Source organism: Tachysurus vachellii, chromosome 2 (assembly GCF_030014155.1).
Source record: "Tachysurus vachellii isolate PV-2020 chromosome 2, HZAU_Pvac_v1, whole genome shotgun sequence".
In the NCBI taxonomy this organism is placed as follows: domain Eukaryota; kingdom Metazoa; phylum Chordata; class Actinopteri; order Siluriformes; family Bagridae; genus Tachysurus; species Tachysurus vachellii.
The window spans coordinates 24534856-24560866 of NC_083461.1; the positions used below are offsets into that span (position 1 = coordinate 24534856).

At 41.5% G+C, this 26011-nt stretch overlaps 1 protein-coding gene across 2 annotated transcripts; it reads left to right on the forward strand.

Moving 5' to 3' along the window:
* The first annotated feature begins 3080 nt into the window (after positions 1 to 3080).
* Positions 3081 to 20981, forward strand: sgms1b (sphingomyelin synthase 1b). Of its 2 annotated transcripts, none has more exons than XM_060863969.1 (6): positions 3081 to 3343; positions 13136 to 13697; positions 13781 to 13898; positions 18745 to 18898; positions 19014 to 19180; positions 19376 to 20981. In XM_060863969.1, the coding sequence occupies exons 2-6, from the start codon at positions 13270 to 13272 to the stop codon at positions 19547 to 19549; spliced, it is 1041 nt and encodes a 346-aa protein (XP_060719952.1). In that variant the 5' UTR covers positions 3081 to 3343; positions 13136 to 13269; the 3' UTR covers positions 19550 to 20981. The 2 variants fall into 2 exon arrangements, with proteins under 2 accessions (XP_060719952.1, XP_060719953.1); XM_060863970.1 differs by lacking the exon at positions 3081 to 3343 and adding an exon at positions 10518 to 10593.
* Positions 20982 to 26011: the final 5030 nt, after the last annotated feature.

The window sequence follows — 26011 nt, forward strand, 5'->3', positions numbered from 1 at the left end:
CCAGTTATCAGAATCAGAATTAGATTTAGTGGCCAAGTGTGTTGATGCACACAAGGGATAAGGTTTGTGTCTCTCAGAAGTACAGACATTAATAATACTATCCTATACAAGACAAGATAAAACAGACATAAATAATACTATACTATACATTTAGCTTGGACTGTAAAAAAAAACAAGTATGGTGACCCATACTCAGAATTCGTTCTCTGCATTTAACCCATCCAAAGTGCGCACACACAGCAGTGAACACACACACACCAGCAGTGGGCAGCCATTTATACTGCAGTGCCTGGGGAGCAGTTGGGGGGTTCAGTGCCTTGCTCAAGGGCACCTCAGTCGTAGAAGGCCCAAGACTCGAACCCACAACCTTATGGTTAGGAGTCAGACTCTCTAACCATTAGGCCACGACTTCCCTGTACAAGACTATACAGACTATTCAAGACTATACAGGATTATACAAGGCAATACAGACTATACAGGCTATACAGGATTATACAAGACAATACAGACAATACAGGACAATACAGAATATGCAGACTATACAGACTATACAGGACTATACAGGACTATACAGGACAATACAGAATATGCAGACTATACAGACTATACAGACTATACAGGACAATACAGACTATACAGACTATACAAGACAATACAGTCTATACAAGACAAGACAATGCAGATGTGATACAATAGACAGTATGAGTATTAAATATGAATACAGAATATATGACTGATCAGTTATGTACATAAAGTGTGAGAGTACATGGTAGTGCAAATAACAATATTGTGTAATATTTAGTTTTGTACAATATACAGCAGAAGTAGTGTGTGTAACATACACAGATGATGTGATGACTGACAGTTCTGATAATGCAGCACTTATAGATATAAAGCAGGGAATATATAATTATGGTAAGTTGTTAGTCAGGGGGATTGTCTGGGGAAAGAAAATGTTCCTGTGTCTGGCAGTTTTAGTAAGCAAAGCTCTGTAACGATGAGAGAGTGTGTGTGCCCTGTGATGGGTTGGCACTCCGTCCAGGGTGTATCTTGTCTTGATGGCCAATGACGCCTGAGATAGGCACAGACTCCCCATGACCCGAGGTAGTTCGGATAAGCGGTAGAAAATGAGTGAGTGAGAGTGAGAGCTCTGTAACACCTGAGAGAAGGGAGGAGCTGAAAGAGGTTGTGTCCATGGTTCGAAGGGTCAATAGTGATGTTTCCTGCTTGGTTTCTGGTTATTGTATGGTACAAGTCCTGGGGAGTGGGCAGGGGCTACTCCCATTATGTAAGTACAAAATATTATTATTATTATTATTATTATTATTATTATTATATATTTTTAAATGCAGAACAAGAACCTTTACAAAGAAATATACATACCTATGATTTACAAATGTATCTACGGTTACAATACTAATAGAAAGAGCTAATAAGATTCTACAAATCTATTAGTTTGTTTTTACAACTAAGCAATAAAAAACTCAAAGAAAAGTGAATTCATTTTTCCTTTACAAGTGACTGTACATTGGTGGATGACCAGCCAGTGGTTAGCACGTTCGCCTCACACCTCCAGGGTCGGGGTTCGATTCCCGCCTCCACCTTGTGTGTGTGGAGTTTGCATGTTCTCCCCGTGCCTCGGGGGTTTCCTCCGGGTACTCCTGTTTCCTCCCCGGTCCAAAGACATGCATGGTAGGTTGATTGGCATCTCTGGAAAATTGTCCCTAGTGTGTGATTGCGTGAGTGAATGAGAGTGTGTGCCCTGCAATGGGTTGGCACTCCATCCAGGGTGTATCCTGCCTTGATGCCCAATGACGCCTGAGATAGGCACAGGCTCCCCGTGACCCGAGGTAGTTCGTATAAGCGGTAGAAGATGAATGAATGAATGAATGAATGAATGTCTGTGATGCCCTCTAGTGGCTGCCTCATATCAGTGAATGAAGAATGAAGTCAAACTTAAAAAATAGTCTTTTCTAATAATTAAATGAGTTCTACATTTGTACGCCCCCCCCCCCCTTTTTTTTCTTATCCCCGCCCTTGTTCATAAAGCTCCACCTCCAGGATCTATAAGAGTCTGTGAGATGATTGACAGCCAGCTCATACAAATATAAGCCAGCATTCTGGACCAGAATTCACTTCTCCACAAAAGGTTTTCTCAGTTACTTTAATACACTTTTTTAACCTGTTGTTCTGGACTATGCTGATAAACAAAGCACTGACTGTTATTGAGTCAGCTTTATATTTAAAATCCTTTCATCTAATCATTAAACCTGCTGAAAAAGGTTTGCTTTTTGTTCGCCACAGATTAATGGCTCATATGAACCTGGACACTCAACGCTTTAAGAATATGTAGTTTTTCATAAACATTAACCTTATTTATAAACCTCTACAATATATTTATTGAAAAGTTACAAAAAATGTTTTTTACATAAATGTTTAGATTTTTAGACGTAAATGATGATGTCAAACCCAGTTCTGTTCCGTGGGATCTTCAATGTCCCCAAAATTCCAGGTGAGAACTAAAAATGTCTCCCACAGAATACCAAGTGTCCTGACTCAATATCTTCTAGACTAGTTACAGCTTGTATTACAGACATAAACATTATTACAGACAAAAACTCCATGTTTAATCTCAAGACATTTGTCAGGTTCTGTTCAGAACTACCAGGTGTGTGTTTAATGAAAAATAGTTGCATGATTACATGTTAGTGTATCACAAATACACTAACATACATACACACACAGACACGCGCGCACACACATACATACACAAATACACTAACATACATACACAGACACACACAAACACACATACATACACGTACGCGCACACGTACAAACACACACATTCATACATACACAAATACACTAACATACATACACAGACACGCGCTCGCACACACAGTGGACGCGCACGTCTAAACGCGCGCTCTCGCGCGTACGTAACGGTAAAGGGCAGGAGGGGGGGAGGAGGAGGAGAGGCGCACAGCACGAAGCGAGTCTACACTGTACACAGCGGATTTGAACAGACGGAGCCGTTGGTTAAATAAGCCACGCCCCCTGGATACCGCTTCACTCCTGCTGAACAGACTATGGAACAGACGGAGCCGTTGGTTACATAAGCCACGCCCTCTGGATACCTCTTCAGGAATCTTGGGCCGCGTCCAGAAGCACATTGTAGTGCACTAAAGAGTGTGTTCTGTGTTCTAACGTCTTCCGTTAGCTCTCGGTCCTACACCGGAAACGCAGGATGGAGCCTGACGATCATCATGTTTAAAGTTAAAGGCTTTATGTAGCTACACACACACACACTACAGCTACACAACGGACTCACTCACTACTGGTAGGTTATTATGGGATGTTTGTGTTTGTCACCTCACATCAGCTGTTGATCATCTGCTATAACTTTAGAACTAAAACACACACACACACACACACACACACACACACACAGCTGAACAAGCATGTACACACATATACACACTCTCTCACACACACACGAACAAGCATGTACACACATACACACACAGCTGAACAAGCATGTACACACATACACACACGAACATGCATGTACACACACAGACACTCACACACACATACATAAACACGTCTTTACACTTTATTTACACACCAAATAAAGGTCAGATGTTATGCTATCACTGGCCTTTTCCCCTTTTATCTGTTTTTAAGCTCTAAATCCTATTGAGATTGTTTTGGACATTATTATTTTGTTGTTAGTATACAACCATGTGCCAGGGTATCTATTTATTTTAAACCGAACAGGTGTTTGATGTCTTTTTTGCCCACTTATTAATTAAAATGAAAACAGCTTTCCTGGTGATAAGTTAATGGAAACTAGATGTCTTTAGGACATGGTGCTGTTTCAGATTAAACCCCAAATGACTAGTTACTCCTTATTACATAGAGACTTGTATACAGTGTAGTGCACTAATAGAAAGTCATTTGGGATTAAGCCTTAGGAGGTCTGAGACACACACACACATACACACACACATACAATGATTTTATGGTGTATGATGCTTGGGGAGTCTGATTTCTGTTGTGGTTTTCGGCTAATTAGAGACGTTTCACAGTTTTTATCCAGTGGAAGAAAATGGCAAGATCCTTATCCTCATCCTATACCTTATCCTCATCCTACACCTCATCCTCATCCTACACCTCATCCTCATCCTACACCTCATCCTCCAATTCATCCTCATCCTACACCTCATCCTCATCCTACACCTCATCCTACAATTCATCCTCATCCTACACCTCATCCTACAATTCATCCTCATCCTACACCTCATCCTACACCTCATCCTACACCTCATTCTCATCCTACACCTCCTCATCCTACACCTCATCCTCATCCTACACCTCATCCTCATCCTACACCTCATCCTCATCCTACACCTCATCCTCGTCCTACACCTCATCCTACACCTCATCCTACAATTCATCCTCATCCTACACCTCATCCTCATCCTTATTTTACACCTCATCCTACACCTCCTCCTCATCCTACACCTCCTCCTCATTCTACACCTCATCCTCATTCTACACCTCATTCTCCTCCTCATCCTACACCTCACACCAAACCTTCACATGCTTGGACTATTTTGTAAGATTTGAGCGTCTTCATGATGCACATTCACTTGTCATGTCCTTCAAACTCATAGCTTTTTTGTGGTTCATTACAAAAACCTGTAGGTTGTGGCTGATCATTACAAGGTCAAATGACCATAACATGTATACATGTAGGAACTCACTAACATCTCTGGAAGCATCTCATTTTTGACATTAAACTGAGACCAGCTGAAATCTGCCTGAAGTTTAGTTCTGGATTTAAGACGATTTTAAAGAGGGCTCTTATCTTATTTCTCCTGGCCATTTTTCTAGCAGGTAAAAATGAACCACAATCTTTCCAGACACCTTTTCGTTCAGTGAGTGAAATATTACAGTTGGGATTAAAATCCCAGAGATACTCAGACGATAATTACGTTACTCCTCCACATCCCCTGGGAAAACATGTTTTCATGATGGTTGTTTTTTTCTTTTCGTGTAGTTCATATCCCATAGTCAAGTTAGCTGTGCGTGTTACCCACAATGCACTGTGACGGTTTATCAGTTTTCCCTCAGACGTGGCAGAATGCTGTGTACTCTGTCAATAGGTTTCCTGTGACTTGTTTGTAAGTCTTTTGTGAACACTTAGTTACACTGTAGGTGTAGGAGGTCATATGGGCTTCGTGTGTGTGTTTGCGTAAGCAGTGATTAAACAGAAGACAAGTCAAGCATAGCCTTGTGTGGAGAGATCATGCTATTGGCTTACTGCTTGATTTTTGTTTTGTACATTAAAAGGTAACTGGAGCTAGAAGGCACATCTGTACTTGAAACGCGTCCACCTGGGTGTCTATAAGACACAAGGATAATTTGTAACCGGTTTAACTAATGTATAATTTTTCTTTCACATTCTGGTTAATATCTAAACTCCGGCTTGTCTTCATGTCTTTGGCTCAAGGTTAAGGATTTGGTGTTAGAGTTCAGGTCTGAACCGGAGAAGCCTATTGGATGATGAGTGTTCAGTTGCCTATGATGAGTTCAGACTAGACGGTGACGTAGATACAAGAAACTGTTTTGTCACCGTTTGTTTTCAAAACGGTATGTTATGTTTTCCTTTGTGGTAGGATTTTTATTTTTATTTATTTTTTAGGCGGTCCTCATTACTTTCTTACATGTCTAAACTTAACAGATGGGTTTTTTTAAATCCGTTTTTTGTTAATCACCTTTAAACACCGCAGTCGCCATTAAAATATAGAACAGAAACCTTTATTTATTGTCACATCTACATTACAGCACAGTGAAATACTTTCTTCACATATCCCAATTTTAGAGGTTGGGGTCAGAACACAGGGTCAGTCATGAAATAGCACCACTGGAGCAGAGAGGGTTAAGGGCCTTACTTAGGGGCCCAACAGTGGCAGCTTGGTAGTGCTGGGGCTTGAACCCTGATCCTCTGATCAACAACCCAGAGCTTTATGGATGTCCAATGAGAGTTAAATACAAAGATGTATTTTTGAATAAAATTTTTCTCCTTTAATTTGCATCATAGTGTATTTATTTATTTTTATTTTTTTATTTTTACACAAGCTACACAAGTCGGTTTTGGGATTTTAATGGTAGGATTGAGACTTGTGAGCTCGTGAAGAAGCACGTGCCCCAAACAGACGTGAGGTTTCAGCCATGCACAAGTTGTGCAAGCTTTTCTGTTCTACAGCGCCTGCGGCGGTTTGGCTGGTTGATCATTTTAGGTGGGTTTTTTCTTTGTTTTTTTTTCTCATTTTCTTCTCGGGTCCAAAACAGAAACGACGTGAGAAGCAATCAGTAACCCGTAGCAGGAAATAAAGACATTTTGGGACGTTTATAAGATCATTTTTCTTCGAATGTAATTAAGGCTTCCATGTCGCAGCCCTCGAGCATCACTAATGAGATTTCCTCATAAGGAATTGGATCAGGACCTTCCTGGCTTTTGGAGAGGCTTAATTGGAAAAAACATGCTATGAATTAGGACAGTCACAAGAGACTTGTATTGATATCATATCACACTGTGGTACCTAAGGTTCAGTTTGTGTCAGTTACTGGACCAGAAGAGATCTCTTTTGCTCTCTGAGCAGTTTCGGGTGTTTGTACAAAGAAACTCTGTTATATTTTCTGCAGTCTGGGTCGCTTTTGTCCGTGAATGACGAAGCCTTCCATATACATACATATAAGGACATATTACCATATGTGTCACGCGCTTTGCTCTTTATTATCAACTGGGAAATGATTATGTCATGAAAGGAGCGTCTGAAACCACAAACCTACGTGGGCTGCGTGTCGTCCTCTGAAATCATTGTGCTGCTCAAGACAAAGGTGTTTATTTGCTAAAGGACTCTCTGCTCAGAGGAAAACAGACAGTAAACTACTGTAGAACCTCATATTGACTACGGGTTTTACTCCCTGCTATCACCGCACACTCAAACCCAGACTCCCATATTAGCATAGGGGCTGAACAGCGGAAAATCCTGCTCACGCGGGGGAATCAGGCAAGGGCGTTGAACTCTGCACCACATGCGTCCTGTGGAGGGTTTCATTCACATCCTCTGTAACCGTGGCCCCTGTCAGAGGAAAGAAAGCCCTGTGTTTGACTTCATGCTGCTTATCTGTGATAATAAGCCACATGGAGTTAACAGTTTGGGCTCCTTGTTTCTGAAGCTCTGTATCGTCAGTAACCTGCGGCTTTCCTATTATTCCTGTAGAGCAGAAGTCACTTTAGGTAACAGGAGCCTCAGCAGTCCAAGCGGATTGAACGTTTGTCAAAGCGAATAAACATATGAGCGACTTGGATGTTGGTGTTAGTCAACAGTCCTTAGAGTTTCACACTGAATCGCGTTTAAGAAAAAAAAAAAAAAAGTACAAATTTCTGAACCTCCTTCATGATAAGAAAAGCTCAAACAACAATCCCCAGACTGGGCAAATAACCACTCTTTAAGGACGTGGTGAACTGAAAAGCGTCTCAGAACCTGTCAGCTAAAAAAAAAAAACAACAAGAATCCGAGACCCGTAACATCATCTGTACTGGTGGACAAACAAAACTACAGACACGTGTTGTGTTTGCAGGATCAGATGTCTAATTAAATATGCACCCAGCCAGGAGTAGATGTCTCTGGCGTCCACTTCCCACTTCCATCCTGTTGTTGTTGCTGTAGCAACGCTTCAGCTCACACAAGTCTCCAGTCGCTGTACTACAAAGCGTTCGGGATGCGTTCCTACAACTGGTTGCCATAGTAATAACTTTTATCAGTGGGTGGAGCGACTCGCATTCCACCTGACAGCCAATCGGTTTTCCTGCTGCTTAAATGAAACTAATCTGGAGGGAGATTAAATATGTTAAATTTAGCAGTATATAGCTGTGTGTGTGTGTGTGTGTGTGTGTGTGTGTGTGTGTGTATGTATGTATGTATGTATGTAATCTCCTTACTCCCATTGGCTCATCGCTGCACAAAGTCGCTCTGTATTTTAAACTTTGCTCACGGATTCAGACACGCCCACATTCGGTCTCCAGTGGTCGCTGAAAATGAATGATGGGATCAAACCTCTTATCGTTTACCCATCGTCCAGAAGAAAAAGAATGCCTTTCAAAGTGATGGACTTTTGCTTTGACCGTGAACAACAAAACAGGATGAGGAACTAACCAGAAAAACACACATTGCTAGTCAGGATGATCTTGTGTTCACTTTACCGTTCTCGAGGTCGAGGTCGAGCTCAGTCGTGGTAATTGGATTCAGCCGTATGGAGTGTGTGTGTTAAGGAATTCGTGGAGGACAGAGAGTGATTCATTGTGTGAATGGGGCTGTTGTGGCTTGACTTCAGCTTGTCTTCTACCCCAACAGCGATGGTGTGTGTTATCAAACTTGGCCTGACTCGCTGCTGCATCTTGCTGCAACAGTTAGAACAAAATAAAGCAGAGCGCTGATTTTTTCATTTCAGCTGCTATCATTTGAATGACTCCTTTCACATCGCTCAGGCTTCTGTTTGCAAAAATGGAGCGTTGTCTTAAGCATTCGTCTCGTATTTAGCCGCTAAATAGGGCCAGAGATGTGAGCTGGTTGCTCAGCGGGGAATTAAGTCATCTTCGAGAAGAAGAGACGCAAAGAAATAGGTCAGTTAATTATGCAATCTAAAGACGCTTCTATAAACACACTTAAAGCTTTTTTTCCTCTCCGAAGCGTGACCGTCTCTGGCGCAGACCGACAAACAGAGCAAGGTTAGAAGGAGCATGAGGGGTCGGGTTGGGAATTCGGTGTCAGCCGAGCTATTCTTGGGATGTAAATACCTGGCAAAAATAACCTCACGTTGGACTTGACTGAACAACAGAACAAATTGATTAAGGTGCTTTACACACTGAGGTCCAAATCCTAGTGCGATTGTTCTGGTCACTTGATTCTATCGAACCCTGAGCACAACCAGATCCACAGTAAGGCATCTCCGCTCTTCCCTAATGTTCCTCTGCCACTCAGGTTACACGTGGTTAATGAAAACCAATGATGTCATCAGCTAAAACCCCCTCACACAGGTTACATTACTTCCTGGAAAATCCAAGTTGTGTTTATATAGTTACAGGAATCGCTGCACAGTTAAACACCCAATCTCGCACCACCTCCTACAGCTAGCATAAAAGCCTCCTGAAAAGGAACGGACTCTAGGTTAAAGATTGTTTGTTGCTGTTTCTTTGGCAATCTGTAAATCTACACCAACACTAAAATCCCTAAAGACTAAAGACACTAAGTTTAGAAACTCGCCGGTTCATGATGGGTTTGGAATCTTCGCTGAAGATAATGACGTAGCGTTTAATTCTTTAGTTAAATACATTTATCCTACGTGATGTACACTCTGACTCCCAAACACGTCATTAGCAGCCAAAATGAAACAAAACAATCCTCTGTCTCTCAGAGTAAAGGCACATATGCCATGGCTTTATTTGAACCGTGTACTCATTTTTCCACACACATGGATGGAATAGGGTTTGGGTTCAACGTGTGTTTGACGTGGTCACATGACACGTCTTGGCCCACATCTTAAAAAAAAAAAATTAAATAAAATAGTTTTATTTATATATATATATATATAAAATAAAAAAACAAGATCCCTCGAATGTCATAACATTTGCTTGATTTTGTGTAATTTTCTGTGATTACCAAATCCTGGAATGACTGGTTTCTGTGTGAGGTAATTTTTTACCTCTTATAGATTAATACTGTGAGGAAACATGGTCTCAGAAATGATGATGAGAAAGAAGAACAAATCACTAGATTGTTCCTTTTTTTTGTACAAGGAAGGAAGTGTAAAGACTTTACTTTAATCAATATATTTTTTTAGTCCGCTAACACTCCTGTTTCTGGTATTTGTGTCTTGGCTCACGGGGCTGGTAATCTGGGACGGGGTGAAATCCAACACAGGTGAGAGTCAGATGTGTGTTGTAGGTTCAAGACTCGCCCACTTTTGTGCATTGTTTAAAATGAAGAGAATGCTGCTATAGAAATAACAAAACAAAACCAAAAAAAACACCACTCCTTGTGGAACAGGATGAAGTTGAGAAGAAAAATGAACTCGTGGCGTTGGTCACAACGGTGACCTCAGGCCTTTCCGAGGTCGTTTCATCCGCGAGTGGGTGAAACGGCACGAATGGCTCTCCTGAGAAGAACAAATATTTCCAGTCAGAAATAAAAAGTCAGCTGCTTATAAAAACAAAACTTAACCAGGAGTCCTAGCAACCAACAGAGCGAGTAAATATATTCCTGTTCGTTTACTCATTAGACGTATACATATGCAGCCCTCGCTCCCTCCTTCCTTTCTTGTTGCCAGGCAACTAGCAAACAGCTTTAAGCCAAGACAAGGGAGCCAAGTGTTGCGTCGTGGAACATGACCGGGCCAATCAGAGTGAGGGGGGCGGGGGCCTGGGAGAGGGAGTGAGCTGAGAAAGCGCTTGAGGAACAAGCAGCAGTTTTCGAGCACATGGAGAAGCACAGAGCGCTACTTCTAACCAGGACTGGGGTGAGTTCGAACACAACGTCTCCTTTTAGCAGAGAAACCGGAGAGAGTAAAAAGACTTAAAATATCTCTATATATATATATATGTGTGTGTGTGTGTGTGTGTGTGTGTGTGTGTGTGTGTGTGTGTGTGTGTGTGTGTGTGTGTATTTTAAGCTTGATCATTATTTTGGGTGACGTCTGCAGTTGTTTATCCTCCGTGAGAGAGTCCAGTATGTCTAAGACCGTGTTCAGAGTTTTACTGCTTGTCATGTTGTCATGTCAAGTTCTACAATCCTCTGAGGGACTCTGTTCATTCGGGACTTTCCCGAAACCTCAGAAGATTCGTGGTGGTTTTGTTTATTTAGTTTTAAAACCAGGTCTATATCAAGCGTCCAGCGTGGAGCAGGAGCGATGGGCTGGAAAGTAACGGGGTGGTTACTTCAGCTCTCATAGTGAAGGAAAAACAACAGACGGCTCTCTCATGTCAGAGTTTCTGTTCTCATGTTAGATGTTTTGTGAGAAAACATCGTAATAAATTATCGTTTGTTTAAAAGACCTCGCATCTTCTGAGTTTTTTTAAAAAGTACGTTACTTCGGTTTCCTAGTGTATATCACAAGAAACACGTAGCTTGTAGCTCAAACACTGTTAACCACAGCTGATGGCTGAATCACATGTTTTTATGACATCTCGTATGTTATACTGAACACTGCACCCACTGTAAGGTGAATCTGAATGCTAGTTACTGCTAGAAATCCAACTTAAACTTAACTCTCTTTTAATGACATGGACATAATAAACATGGACAAAATGCCTGCTAAACAGTGCAGCAGTGCAGCTGATGATAAAACTGTAGCACAGAGCGAGCTGTGTAACAGAAAGCAGATGTGTGGTGGGGAGATGTCCCTTCCCCCTGATTCATGAACAGGCTTGTAAACAGATGTGCCACACCCTGGCTAACACACTCCAGAGTTCTTCGAATTCTTCCAAGTCTAGGCCATGTGCTTCAGCTTAAAGGAGGTTAACCAGTAAACAGAGGTCCAGCTGCCTGGATAACTGACGTTGTTTTTTTTTCAGCAAAAAAAAAAAAAATCCAGCCAGCATTAACTAAAGTGTACCTTATGACCTGTTTTCACTTCAGGTTTAAGCCTCCTTGCAGTTCCCCGTTCGACTTGAGGCGACCTGTAATCCAATTTCTCCCCGTCGTTATCCGGTTCACCTGAGTAATGCGTGTGATTTCAGTTAAATCGTTAAGAATGATCGTTGACCGAGAAATGCAGAGAAATCCTGGATTATATACCAGTCCTCCAATACACAGCAGGCTCCAGTGAGTTTTACACTAAAGTCATGGGAAACGTAGTTTAAAGCCTCATAAAGCCACAATTGCAAGATTTTTTATTTGTTTTTATTTATTTATTTATTTATTTATTTTTAAAAATATGATCGTAAGTAAGGTTGAGGAAAAACTACACAACCAGCATCCAACATTCTAATCTGTTTTATGGCAACAAGTTCATTCAGCAAAAAAAAAATATAACCCCAAAAAAAGCCTTGACAGACTTTAAATGATGGATCTATAATGATCATGGAGTGAGGTTACAGGGCCATGGGAAGTTGACCACCAGCTCGCTATTTCAGCACAGATAGGACAAACCTTTATTTTTTCACATCTACATTACAGCACAGTGAAATACTTTCTACACATATTCCAACTTTGGAAGTTGGGGTCAGAGCACAGGGTCAGTCATGATACAGCACCACTGGAGCAATGAAGGTTAAGGGCCTTACTCAGGGGCCCAACAGTGGCAGCTTTAGCAGTGATGGGGTTTGAACCTTGATCCTCTTATAAACAATTCAGAGCCTTAACCACATGAGCCTTCACTGGGTGTTGTTAAGATACTTGTTAATCCATGCCTACTTCCTGTGTAAGGCGTCAAACCTTTGCAAGAGAAATGTTGATGATTCGGCACTCATTTACTTGCGATATCCTTTTTTTGTGATGCAAAGAAGAAACTGGGACGGGTGTGTGTATGTTGAATTTCAGTACTATAGGTATTACAGGAAGTAATTAGCTGTTCATAGCTCACACTGATGAGTTAACTTATGAAACGTATAATGGTTAATTTCTCTTAATCTGGATCAATACACTTTCTAACTTGCATTTTTTTATGTTCTTATGTCAGCTACTTAGATACTTAGGATTCCAAACTACGGAAGTATTCATTCACTGGAACTTTTACTTGCGCTGAAGGTTAACTAATGAATTTATTAGAAAATTCTAGAAGTGAACACACACAGACCAAATGTAAACAGTTACTTCAAGAACCAGGAAACACACCTGATTCCACTTGGAGAATCAGCTGATCTTGGCTTTCACTAGACTCTGGCTTCTCCTCGTATGAAATGAAAATGTGAACCCACAGCTCTTTCTGGATTAGCATGGAGACGCCTCAGGTTTAGCAGTAAATTACAGTAACAGATGATACACCTGAGCCTCCACACCCTGTCCCTCGCTATGATATGATCATGATTTCTTTTCCTTAAACATGTGTCTTTTCTTTCCAGGCAGAACCCGTTGTTAGGAGATGACGCCCAGTTGACATCCAGAGCTGGTTTTCTTCTGCACAATGAGCGTCTCTGGACTCTAGTGCACCGCACCGGTCCCTTCATTCCTCTATACAGGTCACTTGGGGCGGGCAATGAAGAAAACAGCGCAGAGGTCCAGGGAAGAGATCACCGTTGAGCCACGCATGGAGACTCAAGCGAACGGTCATGCCAACGGTCATGCCGCCGACAACGGGATCAAGACCCTGCGAAATGGCTTGGTCAACGGTTTTCATAAGGAAGTGGTGCGAATTCAAATCCCCGGCCCACCAAGCGCTTCGTTCCCCACCGAGTGGGGCAAGACTGCCATGGCATTGTTGTATGCCATTTGCTGCTTCGTTTTAACCACGGTAATGATCTCCGTAGTTCACGAGCGTGTGCCTCCTAAGGAGGTGAGCCCTCCGTTGCCTGATAAGTTCTTTGACTTTTTCGACCGTGTGGAGTGGGCTTTTAACATCTGCGAGATTAACGGGATGATTCTGGTCATCTTATGGATCTTACAGTGGAGTCTCTTAAAACACAAGTAAGTGTTTAAAAAAAAGTCACACTTGTTTTAAAAAGGTATTGGACTATGCTCTTAGGTGACGTCAGTGTTTTCTTTGACAGGTCCATTGTTGGTCGGAGGTTCCTTTTCATTGTAGGGACGCTGTACCTGTACCGGTGTATCACTATGTACATCACTACTCTACCTGTTCCAGGGATGCACTTTAAGTGTTCAGCTAAGGTACAGATTCTTCCCAAAGTGATCCGAGCTTGTTAACAAAACATCTTGACCTTGAAATACACCATCAGGCCCATAATCAGTTCCACCACAACATGGTTATTATAGACAGTTAATTGCATTATCATCATTGCATCATCTTCCCAAACCTGAGGTAAAAGTCGTCCAGTTTGGAAGGCAACAGTGGGTGTTTTGCCCAAGGTGACCCATGACCAACCACATGAACTATGTTGTACGTGAACAAACACACAAACCAGTTTATGAACTGTATCTGTCTCAAATTAGCTTTTGCTTTAATGTTTTTTCAACCTTAAAAAACCGTAGCTCGTCAAGCCGTTGCTCTTGTTATGTTTGCTAACTTTTAGCTTACACTAAAGGATAACGTTTATTCATGTCTTAATTTGTCAGACCCTAAACAATTACAGTCTCGTATTGCCCTGGGCTATAAAGTGTAAACCCCTCTGATCTGCTGACAGTTCAACTTTTTATAGGAATATACGAAAACCAAACACGTACGATCATGCTAACTACGTTGGTTATAATATCGCCTGGTTAATATTACGTCAGTCATCTCAACTCGAGGTTGATTGTGACAGAGACGAGTAGGTTTTCTTTCCCCTTTTCAACACTTCTTCAACAGTACGTTGTGTTCAGATCTCACAGAGATCGAGTGTCCTCAGGGCTGCGTGATGCTCCGTCCCAATTGTTTTTTTTTTTATTTTTGTTTTTCTTTTTCCCAGGCTTCTTGTATTGTTGGAGAAAGCTATAGTTCTTCCTCTTTTCTGTTTCCGATCATTAATTTACATTTACATTTACAGCATTTGGCAGACGCCCTTATCCAGAGCGACGTACATAAGTGCTTAAATCTCTAACATTGAATACATTAATGCTGGCTCACTAAGTTACATACTTAAGATACCATGAGTTTAAAACATTTGTTCAAAGTTACAATGAAAAAGTGTCAAAGGTGTTTTTTTTTTTTGTTTTTGTTTTTTTTTAAATGCGAAAGATAAGGAAAGAAGTGCTAGTTGAAGTGTTTCCTGAATAAGTAGGTCTTCAACCGCCGCTTGAAAATATCCAGTGACTCAGCTGTCCGGACCTCTAGGGGAAGTTCATTCCACCACCTTGGTGCCAGTACAGAGAAGAGTCTTGTAGTATACTTGCCTCTTACCCTGAGAGATGGTGGAACCAGTCGAGCAGTGCTGGTAGATCGGAGGGTGGGGGGTGCAGTGCGCGGAGTGATGAGGGCTTTGAGGTAAGAGGGAGCTGGTCCATTTTTGGCTTTGTAGGCCAGCATCAGTGTTTTGAATGCGTGCAGCTACCGGAAGCCAGTGGAGGGATTGCAGCAGCGGGGTGGTATGCGAGAACTTTGGCAGGTTGATAACAAGCCGGGCAGCTGCATTTTGGATCATTTGCAGAGGACGGATTGCGTTCATAGGTAGACCTGCCAGCAGTGCATTGCAGTAATCCAGTCTAGAAATGACGAGAGACTGAACAAGTACCTGAGCAGCCTGTGTGGACAGAAATGGCCGAATCCTTCTAATGTTGTAGAGAAGAAACCGACATGAGCGAGTCACATTAGCAACATGAGAGGAAAAGGACAGTTGATTGTCCATGGTTACCCCAAGGTTGCGAGCTGTGGCTGAAGGGGAAATCAGATCGTTGTGCAAGGATATAGCAAGATCATGACCTGGGGATGAATCACCTGGGATGAAGAGCAGCTCAGTTTTGCTAGGATTAAGCTTTAACTGATGAGCAGTCATCCATGATGAAATTTCTGCCAGACATGCAGAGATCCGGTCAGAAGCTGTGGTATCTGCGGGTGGGAAAGAGAAGATAAGTTGTGTATCATCAGCATAGCAGTGGTAAGAGAACCCATGTGAGGAAATGACTTCACCAAGAGAGTGAGTATACAGGGAGAAAAGAAGAGGACCAAGTACTGAGCCTTGTGGGACGCCAGTGGAGAGTCTGCGTGGAGCAGATGTCACTCCCCTCCATGTTACCTGATATGAGCATCCTTCCAGGTAGGAAGTGAACCATTCTCAAGCTGATCCGCAAATCCCAAGACTCCTGAGGGTGGCTAAGAGAGTCTTATGGTTGACCGTATCAAACGCTGCTGAAAGGTCAAGGAGGATAAGGACGGATGAGAGTTTGGCTGATCTAGCAGCATGTAGTTTCTCAGAGACATCCAAAAGGGCTGTCTCTGTGGAATGAGCTGCTTTAAAGCCAGACTGGTTCGGGTCTTGGAGGTTGTTCTGTGAGAGATAGACAGACAGTTGATTAAAGACAATGCGTTCAAGAATTTTTGAAAGAAACGAGAGAAGTGATACCGGTCTGTAGTTACTGATGTCTGATGGATCCAGAGCAGGTTTCTTCAGGATGGGAATAACCCTTGCTCTCTTGAAAGGAGTTGGTACCTGACCAGATGCTATGGATCTATTGGCGATAGTGGTAATGAAGGGCAGAAGGTCTTGCGAGATGGTCTGGAGCATAGTGGAAGGGAGTGGATCCAATGGGCAGGTGGTAGGATTGCAAGACTGGATGAGTTTTAGAATCTCTTCTGCTGTTACAGTTGAGAAATGCGACAACAAAGGTGTAGGGGAGTCCATACTCTGAGATGTAAGTGCAGTCGGGGCTGAAGTGAAGGTCCGGCAGATTTCCTCAATCTTCTCCTGGTAGAAAGAAGCAAAGTCTTCTGCAGTCAGGGAGGATGAAGAAGGTGGAGCCGGGGGGGTTGAGCAGAGAAGAGATGATGTTGTGGAATTTCCGAGGGTCATGTGAGGAAGCTTCAAGCTTTTCCTTGTAGAAGGAAGTCTTGGCAGAAGTCACATCTGAGGAGAACTTGGCCATGAGTGTTCGGTAAGAATCAAGATCTGCATCAAGTTGTGATTTCTTCCACTTTCTCTCTGATGATCTTAGCTCTCTTCGATTGTTGCGCAGCACATCTGAAAGCCAAGGAGCAGAACAAGAAGTTTTCTTGGGTTTAGTGGACATAGGGCAGAGGAAGTCCATAGTTGAGGAAAGAGATGAGAGGAAAGTATCTGTGGCCGAATCCAAGGGTAGTGAGGAAAAAGACTCAGGATCAGGAAGGGAAGAAAGAGTGCCAGAAGCTACAGAAGAAGGGGAGACAGAGCAAAGGTTGCGGCGGGTAAGAGCGAAGGGGTGAGAGTTAGTTTTAGGTAGGGTAGGGAGAGTGATGGTGAAGGATACCAGGTGATGATCAGAGACGTGTAGTGGGGTAGCAGTCACGTCTGTAGCTGGAGAAGGACGGGTGAAAACCAGGTCCAGCACATTGCCTCCTTTGTGTGTGGGGATGTAGCTGTTGAGTGTGAGTGTGAATGAGCAGGGACTCCATGCTCCATGCATTAATTGTGAAATGCATCCAGCTTGCTTAAATTTGTTGTGTCGCATGTTCTTTAGCAGAACAACTTCTAGTATGGTTGCGTGTAATGATGCAAATTTATCCTCTGATGTTGTGAATGAAAGAAACACGTTACACAAGTAGAGAATGAAGACGCTTGATGTTTTCTTGGTTAAAGTTCTCTGAGACAGAGTTATTCATTTCATTTTGAATTATGTTTTTTAAATCTCCATTAGCTTTTTTTTTGTGTCCCTATTTCTCTAATCATATTATATTTACTGTAATAATAGAACTAGTACCTGTTGTTTTGACCTTTTGACGATTGTCAAAGTAACTCTGAGAAAGCAGAAGAAATGAAATGCGTTGCACAATAACAAATTGCCAGAGTTTTGATGTGGTTCGTTCTTTGAAAGGAGAAACTTCTAATCACATGTTAAGTTGAAGTCCCTGCTCCATGCATAGAGACTCTACAGCATGCACGGTGCTTCATTTTCATTCTAACTCTGTCTTTTCGTTCATGACGCACGTACAGTACAGGGTTGCACTTGTTAAACAGAGTGGCTAGAAGCAGAAGAGGCAGTGGTAAAGAGAACAAGATGATTGGAGCGTGACTGTGTTGTCATGGCGACCCCCGGGAAGTGTCTGTGTGAGTGTTAATGTTTGTTTCTGTTTGTGTGCGTGAGGAACTGGGGGCACACCCCCACCACATGGGACAGGAAGTGTGCACATCTCACCAGGAAGCTTTCATCAACCAGACGGCCCGAGCCAGGCGCTCAGAATACCATGTCAGCGTCTGCTTTCCTTAGACACGCAGACAGACACGCAGACAGACACGCAGACAGACACGCAGACGAGTGTTTTCGTGTGTGTGTGTGTTTTTGTGTGTGTGTGTTTTTGTGTGTGTGTATGTTTATCTTATCTCTGACACACAGAAACAAATTCAGTATAAACACAAACCCAGTGAAGGTTTTTAAACACTAACACCGAACAGCTGCTTCCTCACTGTTACAGCTTTCATTACACCGAGCTTCACTTTATATCCCAATAAAGGAACTCTCGAATCTGATTGGTCAGGAGGTGTTTTCTTCAAGATTAAAAACACACACCATTGTGCTCTGCAGAAGTTTTCACCGTGAACGTTTCTGAAAGGCGCTCTATAACCTTCCTGAGGTAAAGCTGTAAACGTGTCAGAAGTGTTCAGGGCAGAGAAGCTTGCGCTTTCTCCGTAACATAACGAGCTACATTTTTCTTATTCTACAACATCTCAGATATCAGGCTCTGACTCGTTTCAAGTTTAAACACAATTATCATGTGTTCTTCTTTGTTCTTTTATAAATATCAAGGAATTAAAACCTATACAGTCGTCTACACAGCCTCGTTTCTGCAGTATTTGTGTCACACCACTTGAGGATGGATTATTATTATTATTATTATTATTATTATTATTATTATTATTATTAATTTTTGTTCTTCTGTTCTGCCTCACAGCTGCATGGAGAGTGGCAGTCCCAGATGTGGCGGGTGATGAAGATGCTCGCCGGCGGAGGTTTGTCCATCACCGGCTCTCATCACATGTGCGGAGACTACCTGTACAGCGGCCACACGGTCATGCTGACCCTCACCTATCTCTTCATCAAAGAGTGTAAGGAGAACTTCTCGCTTCGACCGAGCCTCCTTGCGTCAGACCTGAGCACGCGCGCTGGAACGTAGCCGCCATGTCAGTTTGTCTGTTAACCATAAAAATTCGTGTCTCGCAGACTCTCCGAGGCGCTTCTGGTACTATCACTTGGGATGTGGGACGCTGTGTGTCATCGGCGTGTTCTGCATTCTTCTGGCTCACGATCACTACACCATAGATGTCGTCATTGCCTACTTCATCACAACACGCCTCTTCTGGTGGTACCACACCATGGCTAACCAGTCAGTAAGTAAACCTCAACACAGACGCTTATAGTCATCGGTACTCTATAAGGAGTTCCAACGAAGAATGTTTTGACTCCTCTTTTACTTTTATTTAATTTAAGTGTTAAAAAGTGTCTGAGTGAACTTAAACTTAAACCTTTATTTTTTTTCAACCCAATCATCTCTATTTTTATTTTATTTTATTTTTTTTGCACAGGAACTGAAGTCGGCGTCTCAGAGCAACTTCCTGTCACGCGTGTGGTGGTATTGGGTTTTCCTGTATCTAGAACGAAACGTGCAAGGCGTTGTTCCTCGCAGTTACCACATCCCCTTCTCGTGGCGATCGATACAGTGGGGCACAGTGAAGTACACCAGGATCGACTCGGACTAATCGACGAGTCTCAGTCTGGAGAGAGAGAGAGATAGAGACTCTAAAGACTTGCCTTAAGTGCCAGGCCATGTGACAAGCCAAGCCAAGCCAATCCCTTTAGCTTCTGAAGCATTTCATTCCTCACACACTGCCTGTGTTCCCTGATGTTTCAGCCCTGATGTGTTCTGGGATGCGTGAGGTGAAGGTCACAGGGCCGGAGAGATTAATGAATGCCTTTAGCACCTGCCAAATGTGGCCGCTATCGTATCGTGGTCTTTAACCGATTGGGTCGACGATCTGTCTTCTGTTATACTTGAACCTACAGTGGAGTGAACCAGATACAGATATTTTCTACTTCCTTACAGACTGAGCCAGTTCACCACGTTTATACGACAGAGCACGAGCTAAATACGACCCGCTGTAAAAGTGGCCCTTTAACTAAAAATCCTGCAGTTTATTCTTTTTTTCTTTTTTCTTCCCACAAAACGTCTCACAGGGAAGGAGACGTTTAAAGAGAAGTGCAGTTTTGTAGCTATCCACTCTAACAGGATAACGTCTGCTTTCTATAAGAATAGATTTATTTTTCAGAATAAATCCCTCACCTTTTTTTACATGTAGAGCAAAAGGACACAAAAGACTTGTATGTTTCTGGTGATAAAACCTTCCTCAGTGCCTTAAATGCCAGGATTGTACAGCGATCCTGTAGAGTGTTTTTTTTGTTGTCGTTTTGTTTAAACTTGTGGTACATTCATGTGAAGACCCTATAATGTAAATGGAGGCAGAAATATCCAGTGTTTAAACGCCGGACCAATCGACTGCCTCGTATAACATTCAGGTCGGAGATATTTAGCTCTTGCTGGTAGAAATTGAAGGTAAACGTAAAGATGTTAGTATTAATACGATAATAATCATATTTATTGGAATTTATTCGGAACCGCTGCTGTTGTAGCTTGTAGGTCCTACTTACGTTGTTTGTTTAGATCTCGAATTGACGTTCAGTTGTTCCTAGACGTGTAGTTAATAAGAAAAGTAATAAGAAAAATATCTATGAAAATAAATATATATATATTTTCTTTACTTCTCCTCTTTTTTTACCAGCAAAGCGTATTTGGTTTTTAAGAAACTCCCAAAACTTTTCCGCCAAAAATGACCATAATCAGTTTTGTTGTTACTTGTCGTCGTGTATTAAACTTATTTATTATCTTATCTTAAGTATTCCGCTCAAACAGAACACGGGAACACATTTCATAACGTCCTGTTATTTTTGTCTGCTGTCGGTTCTGTTTGAGTTCCCAGTTGTAAGACAGGAGAAGGTGTTTTGATGCCTGCGAACGTGTTCCGTCATGTCCGACGAGGTTGATGAGCAGGATCGTCCTGAAAACAGTGAGCTGTTCTGTGTAACACATGATGAGTAAAAGCTGCTAACTCGTAACCTTTTTTTTTTTTTTTTTTTTTTTAAATAAATGACAACCATTAGGACAGAACTAAACTGATCCACAGGTTGTTTCAAAACATGAGTATGATTTGATGGCCCAATTTTTTCTTCAGAGATTAATGCTTAAATATTTACTTCTTCAGTCCAGGTTCATGCAACCAAATTAAATTTAAGGAAAACCAGCAATCCGTAGCAAAGAAGATCGACGTTGTTGGAAATCTACCGGATGGATGAACTCTAAAACCACACACTTTTACACTTACATGCACCTTACATTCATATACTTATATCTAAAATTTTTTTTATTATTTATCTGCCCTGAATAAGCTGTTTTATATAAGAGAGTAAACACAAGACAAAAATAACCGAATGCTTGATTCTTTATGCTGCTTGTTGATGATCAGCGGCTGTTTTTCTATTTAGTCAGTCATTTAAACTGCACACTTTTTTCAGAAACATCCTCCAGCTCTTGCACGTTCTTTACTTTTCCAGCCGTGAACCTATGATGTTCGGACCGTCTTGTTACAGTGAGGACAACTGAGGGACTTGTGCACAATTGGTACAAAAAACGCAAAGGTTCACTGACGCTGAAAACGAGTCGGGGAGTGTAAACTTTTGAGCATGATGGCTGAAGTAAATCATATTGTTTAAAGAGCTTATTTTATCCAAGTAGCACGCTCCTGATGAAGCCAGATAGGATGTTTACATACAACCCTGATCATCTTGCTCAAAAGTTTACACACCCCACAGACCAGGGGCTTAATATATTCCTGCCTTCTTCTTCAGAACAGTGGGCTGTTTAACTGCTCAGGACAAACAAGAGACTCATGAACAACTCTGACAAAACATGAAAACAGTCTATCATCCAGGTAACACCATGCGGTGTCAAGAATCAAGTGTGTGTAAACATCTAACCGGTTTATTTGTGTAAATTTGGTTATTAATGAGTCATGATGTAAATGTGTTGTGGAAGTAGCGTCTTCTCACAGTCCCTGACCTGCTGGATTCAGCTGATTGAGTTGCATTCCTTGTCCTGAGGCACTCAGTAGTGTAGCAACACATCAAGAAGATCCAGAAGATACCTTCAGGTACTCTAGTTTCCTCCTCAGTCCAAAGAGATGCACAGTGTGTCGATTTGCTGCTCAAAATTTTCACCCTATCCAGTGAGTCCCATGCCTTGTGGTCTGAGTCCCCTAACAACCATGTGTAGGATAAGTGTACAAAAAATGAATGGGTGGATGGAAATTTGCAGCCAAATCATGTAGTTGGATTTGGTTGCTATGCAACATGACCTACAATGTGGGCAGAAAATTTGTTTTTTCTACAGATCTCGTTTGTTTGTAGATTTTTGGAGATACCAATTAGTTATTAATGCTGCCTTTATTTCTTCACATCACAGTGGTTGGTTTAATGGTGGTTTAGCGTTTAGTGTGTTTGAAGCACACCTCCAGGATTGGAGGCTAAATTCCTGCCTCTGTGCCATGCATGTTCTCTTCATATGTTTCAGGGTTTTTTCCTCTAGGTCCTCTGGTTTCCTTCTCCACTCCAAGCACTACAGAAAATGGATGGAAGGATCTGATCAGTGATGGGATGTCAAAAATGTTCCACCAGTATTCCGTTTATGACATTTGTTGGTGTGATTTAGACATCAAAAGTGGCTGCATACTGCTACTTATGGCAGCTCGAATTGATGGCAAACAGACTATAAACCAGAGAGGGGGGACTCGAGTCTTATGACTTGACTCGAGTCAGACTTAAGTCGCAAATTTGAGGCTTGATTCTTGCTTGACATATTAAAAAAAGACTCAACTTGACTTTGACTTAACATTCCTGACTTGAGACTTACTTATGTAAATCATAAATAATAATCAAATCTTAGAGGATAAGCTTGACTGGTTACTCAGGTGACTAGCTAAGCATGTGAGATACTATTTTTTCATATGAGAAAAAACAAAACGAGTATGAAAGCACCTTTGATATATAATCCTAATGCTCGAGGTTTAAGAAAGGATTTCTAAACATGCATTTAGATTTATAATACAGCCTTACGTACACGTTGTACTTCATATAATGGGTTTATTCATGTAAAATACACTTAGAAATACAAAAGAATACAAAATAGAAATATAGCTGCAAGCAGTGAGGGCGGGCCCTCGCACGTTTTTTTATCGCTATACGGTGCCTCCCAGAAAACAATGCACGGTGGGCAAGTGCATCAAGTGGGTAAATATCAGTGGAATATTTTATGTTGTTACTGACCCATTTGGGGACTGTAGGTAAATGAAACCCCACATTTTAGACAAATGGGGGCGCTAGTGAGCCACTTAAGAGACACACCTTTGTCTGACCTTTTTGTCCACACTTAACAGCCGACAAATGTGATGTATGTGTCAAATTTCAAGTTAATCTAAGCACGCCAAAAGCCTTGAATATGCCTGAAATAAAAGTAAACTTTGACACGATTCCATGGCAACAGTGTTTGAGATATCAAAAATCCTTTCACAATTTCGCATCTCCAATATCTCTGCGTCATGGTGGCCAAGTCTGGTCTCAATTGCATGAATCCCCTAGGAGGAGTATTTAAAAGTTTACCGCATGCAGCTGTCAAAAAATCCACCTTTGTGACTGACACACTTCCTGGGGCCTGTTGGTGGTGCTATACCCAGGACTCACAATAAGCACATCGATGCGATCGGAATCCTTGGCCGAACATACACACCGCCTGTCATCACAATAAAACATTTTTTGCTTTAGATATTAGACACTTTCTGTTTCTCTGAATTCGCCATAACTTTGTCGCCTCGCCATGGCAATTTCAAGAGTTTTCGATCATGTTAAGGGACCCCAACAATAGGGCTTCGCACCATTCGGTGCTCAGGCCCTAATAATAAACCCGAGCAAAAACAATAGGGCTTCGCACCATTCGGTGCTCGGGCCCTAATTAAAGAGATTAAACAAAATTTCCTGATTTCCTGATTTGTAGAAGTATAAGTGTATAGTGTTGCATAGTGTAAGTGTGTAGTAGTATAAGTGTGTAGTGTAAGTGTGTAGTAATATAAGTGTGTAGTGATTCCCTAGTGGAAATAAACAAGGAGTTAACAAAAGAACAGCAGAACAAAGTACACAATAAACACACATCTCACATATACGAAAAAATGAATATACATATAAATAGTTTTGCTGTTTGAGTCTGCGGTCTGTTCAGATGAACTGTATGTAATTATTATATGTATCTCTGCATGTGTGGTCGTGTGTGGGTTTAAAGTCTTTATGTCCACTGGCCATAATGAGGTCATAAGTAAAGTGTGTGTAAGTGTGTGCAGTGGCACTATGTACACATTCTGTACACTATGCAATGTAGTAGTTTACCTAAACACCTCAGATTTAAGTACCAGTACTGTTCCTGTTCCTGTGTTTGTGTAGCAGGAGGTCGCCTCAGTTACTTTCAAACCCAAACCAACTTAATGAAGTGTAAATTCTAAGAACAGCTTGTGATCTGTAATAATTCATCATAGTGAAGTTTCAGAGCTATAAATATAATTATTTATACACATTTACTGTGCATCATAATATCGATTAGCAGCTAATTCTCAGTGGCCTGTTCTTGTATATTTATGGCACATTTAATGTAAAAAGCTGTCATGGTTCAATGCATGGTGCTTACTGTGCATTCTGAAATTATCTCTGAAGGTGTAGTCAGTGATAAGGAAGGACATGAGACATGAACCAGGGCCTTTTGGAATGTTATCATTACCAGTAAAGACAGAAACATTTATTCTATAAAGCCAAGAATATCAACTACCCTCTTTATAAAGTTGTATAGAGTGTGATTCACAAACATGATCCGTATTAAATAATTGACTTTAAACGATGCTATGAGCCGATCCCACACATGAGTCAAAGCTCACTTAAAAGTAAATTTTATTCTGAGAGAAATGCTGTAAAAATGTATAGAGCACCAGCTGAAGAACTTTGCTTAAACTGAATGAACAGAAAACAGGAAATGTTCAGCAGATGTGGCTACATGGTGGACACCCTTTGCTTTCTGCTTTCATGTCCTATATTTGCACGGTTGCCTGGTGTAAACGATATCAACAGTTAAAGCGGCTATACGAAATTAATCCAAACATTACACCAATAACCAAAAAAACAAACATCATCACAAAGCTTTACATATAGAAAATAATGTGTAAGCCAGAGGTGAAAGTGGTGAGGAAACTGAGTGTGAGAGTGGTGAGACTACATGAGGAAGAAACCATGAGAGGAACCAGAGTCAAAAGGGAACCTGTCCTCATCTGGGTGTGGTTAAAATTAATTTCACTTCTATAATTCTGTACTGTGTGGTCAAAATGTGTGGTTTCCAAACCAGGAAACTTTTACTGGTATTAATTTACGGTATCCGTTCACTGATGGAGGAACGTTTGTCCAGAGCCATCTTCATGGTTTGTTTCTATCATGGTGGTAGCATCTCATATATCTCCAGGCTTGTTCATGTGCTCCATCCTCAGCAGGAAGTGGTTTCCATGTCTGAAGATTGTGTCACAAGAAGCTTCACTGCCTACTGTCTTCCTGTCACATGTTCTGTAGTTGGGGTTGAACTTCCAACACCAATACAGTCAAGCAGCAGAAGAAGCTTTTACTTGTCACATTTCCTAACAAACTGAAATATGTGAAGAAAATAATTTCACTGTGATGTAATGTAGACAAATGGGTCCCAATAGTGGCAGCTTTGCAGTGCTGAGTCTTGATCCACCAAATTTCTGATTCTGATCAGAATCATTGAGGAACCACTAACCCAATGTATCAGACATGAACAAATATAGTGATCTCATCAGTAACATCTGCTATAAAAATAAAAAAAATATATATATAGTGCTTTCTATTGTTCTTTATTAACAAACTAATAATATACATACTGCATCTACTAATATCTTAGAATTGTAATCTTGGATGAACACAAGAATCATGATGGTATACACCCAAAAGGGATTGTATCTATGTATAGCTATAAAAGAGCGTGTTTCTAAGCTACCTTTGCCCCAGGAGCG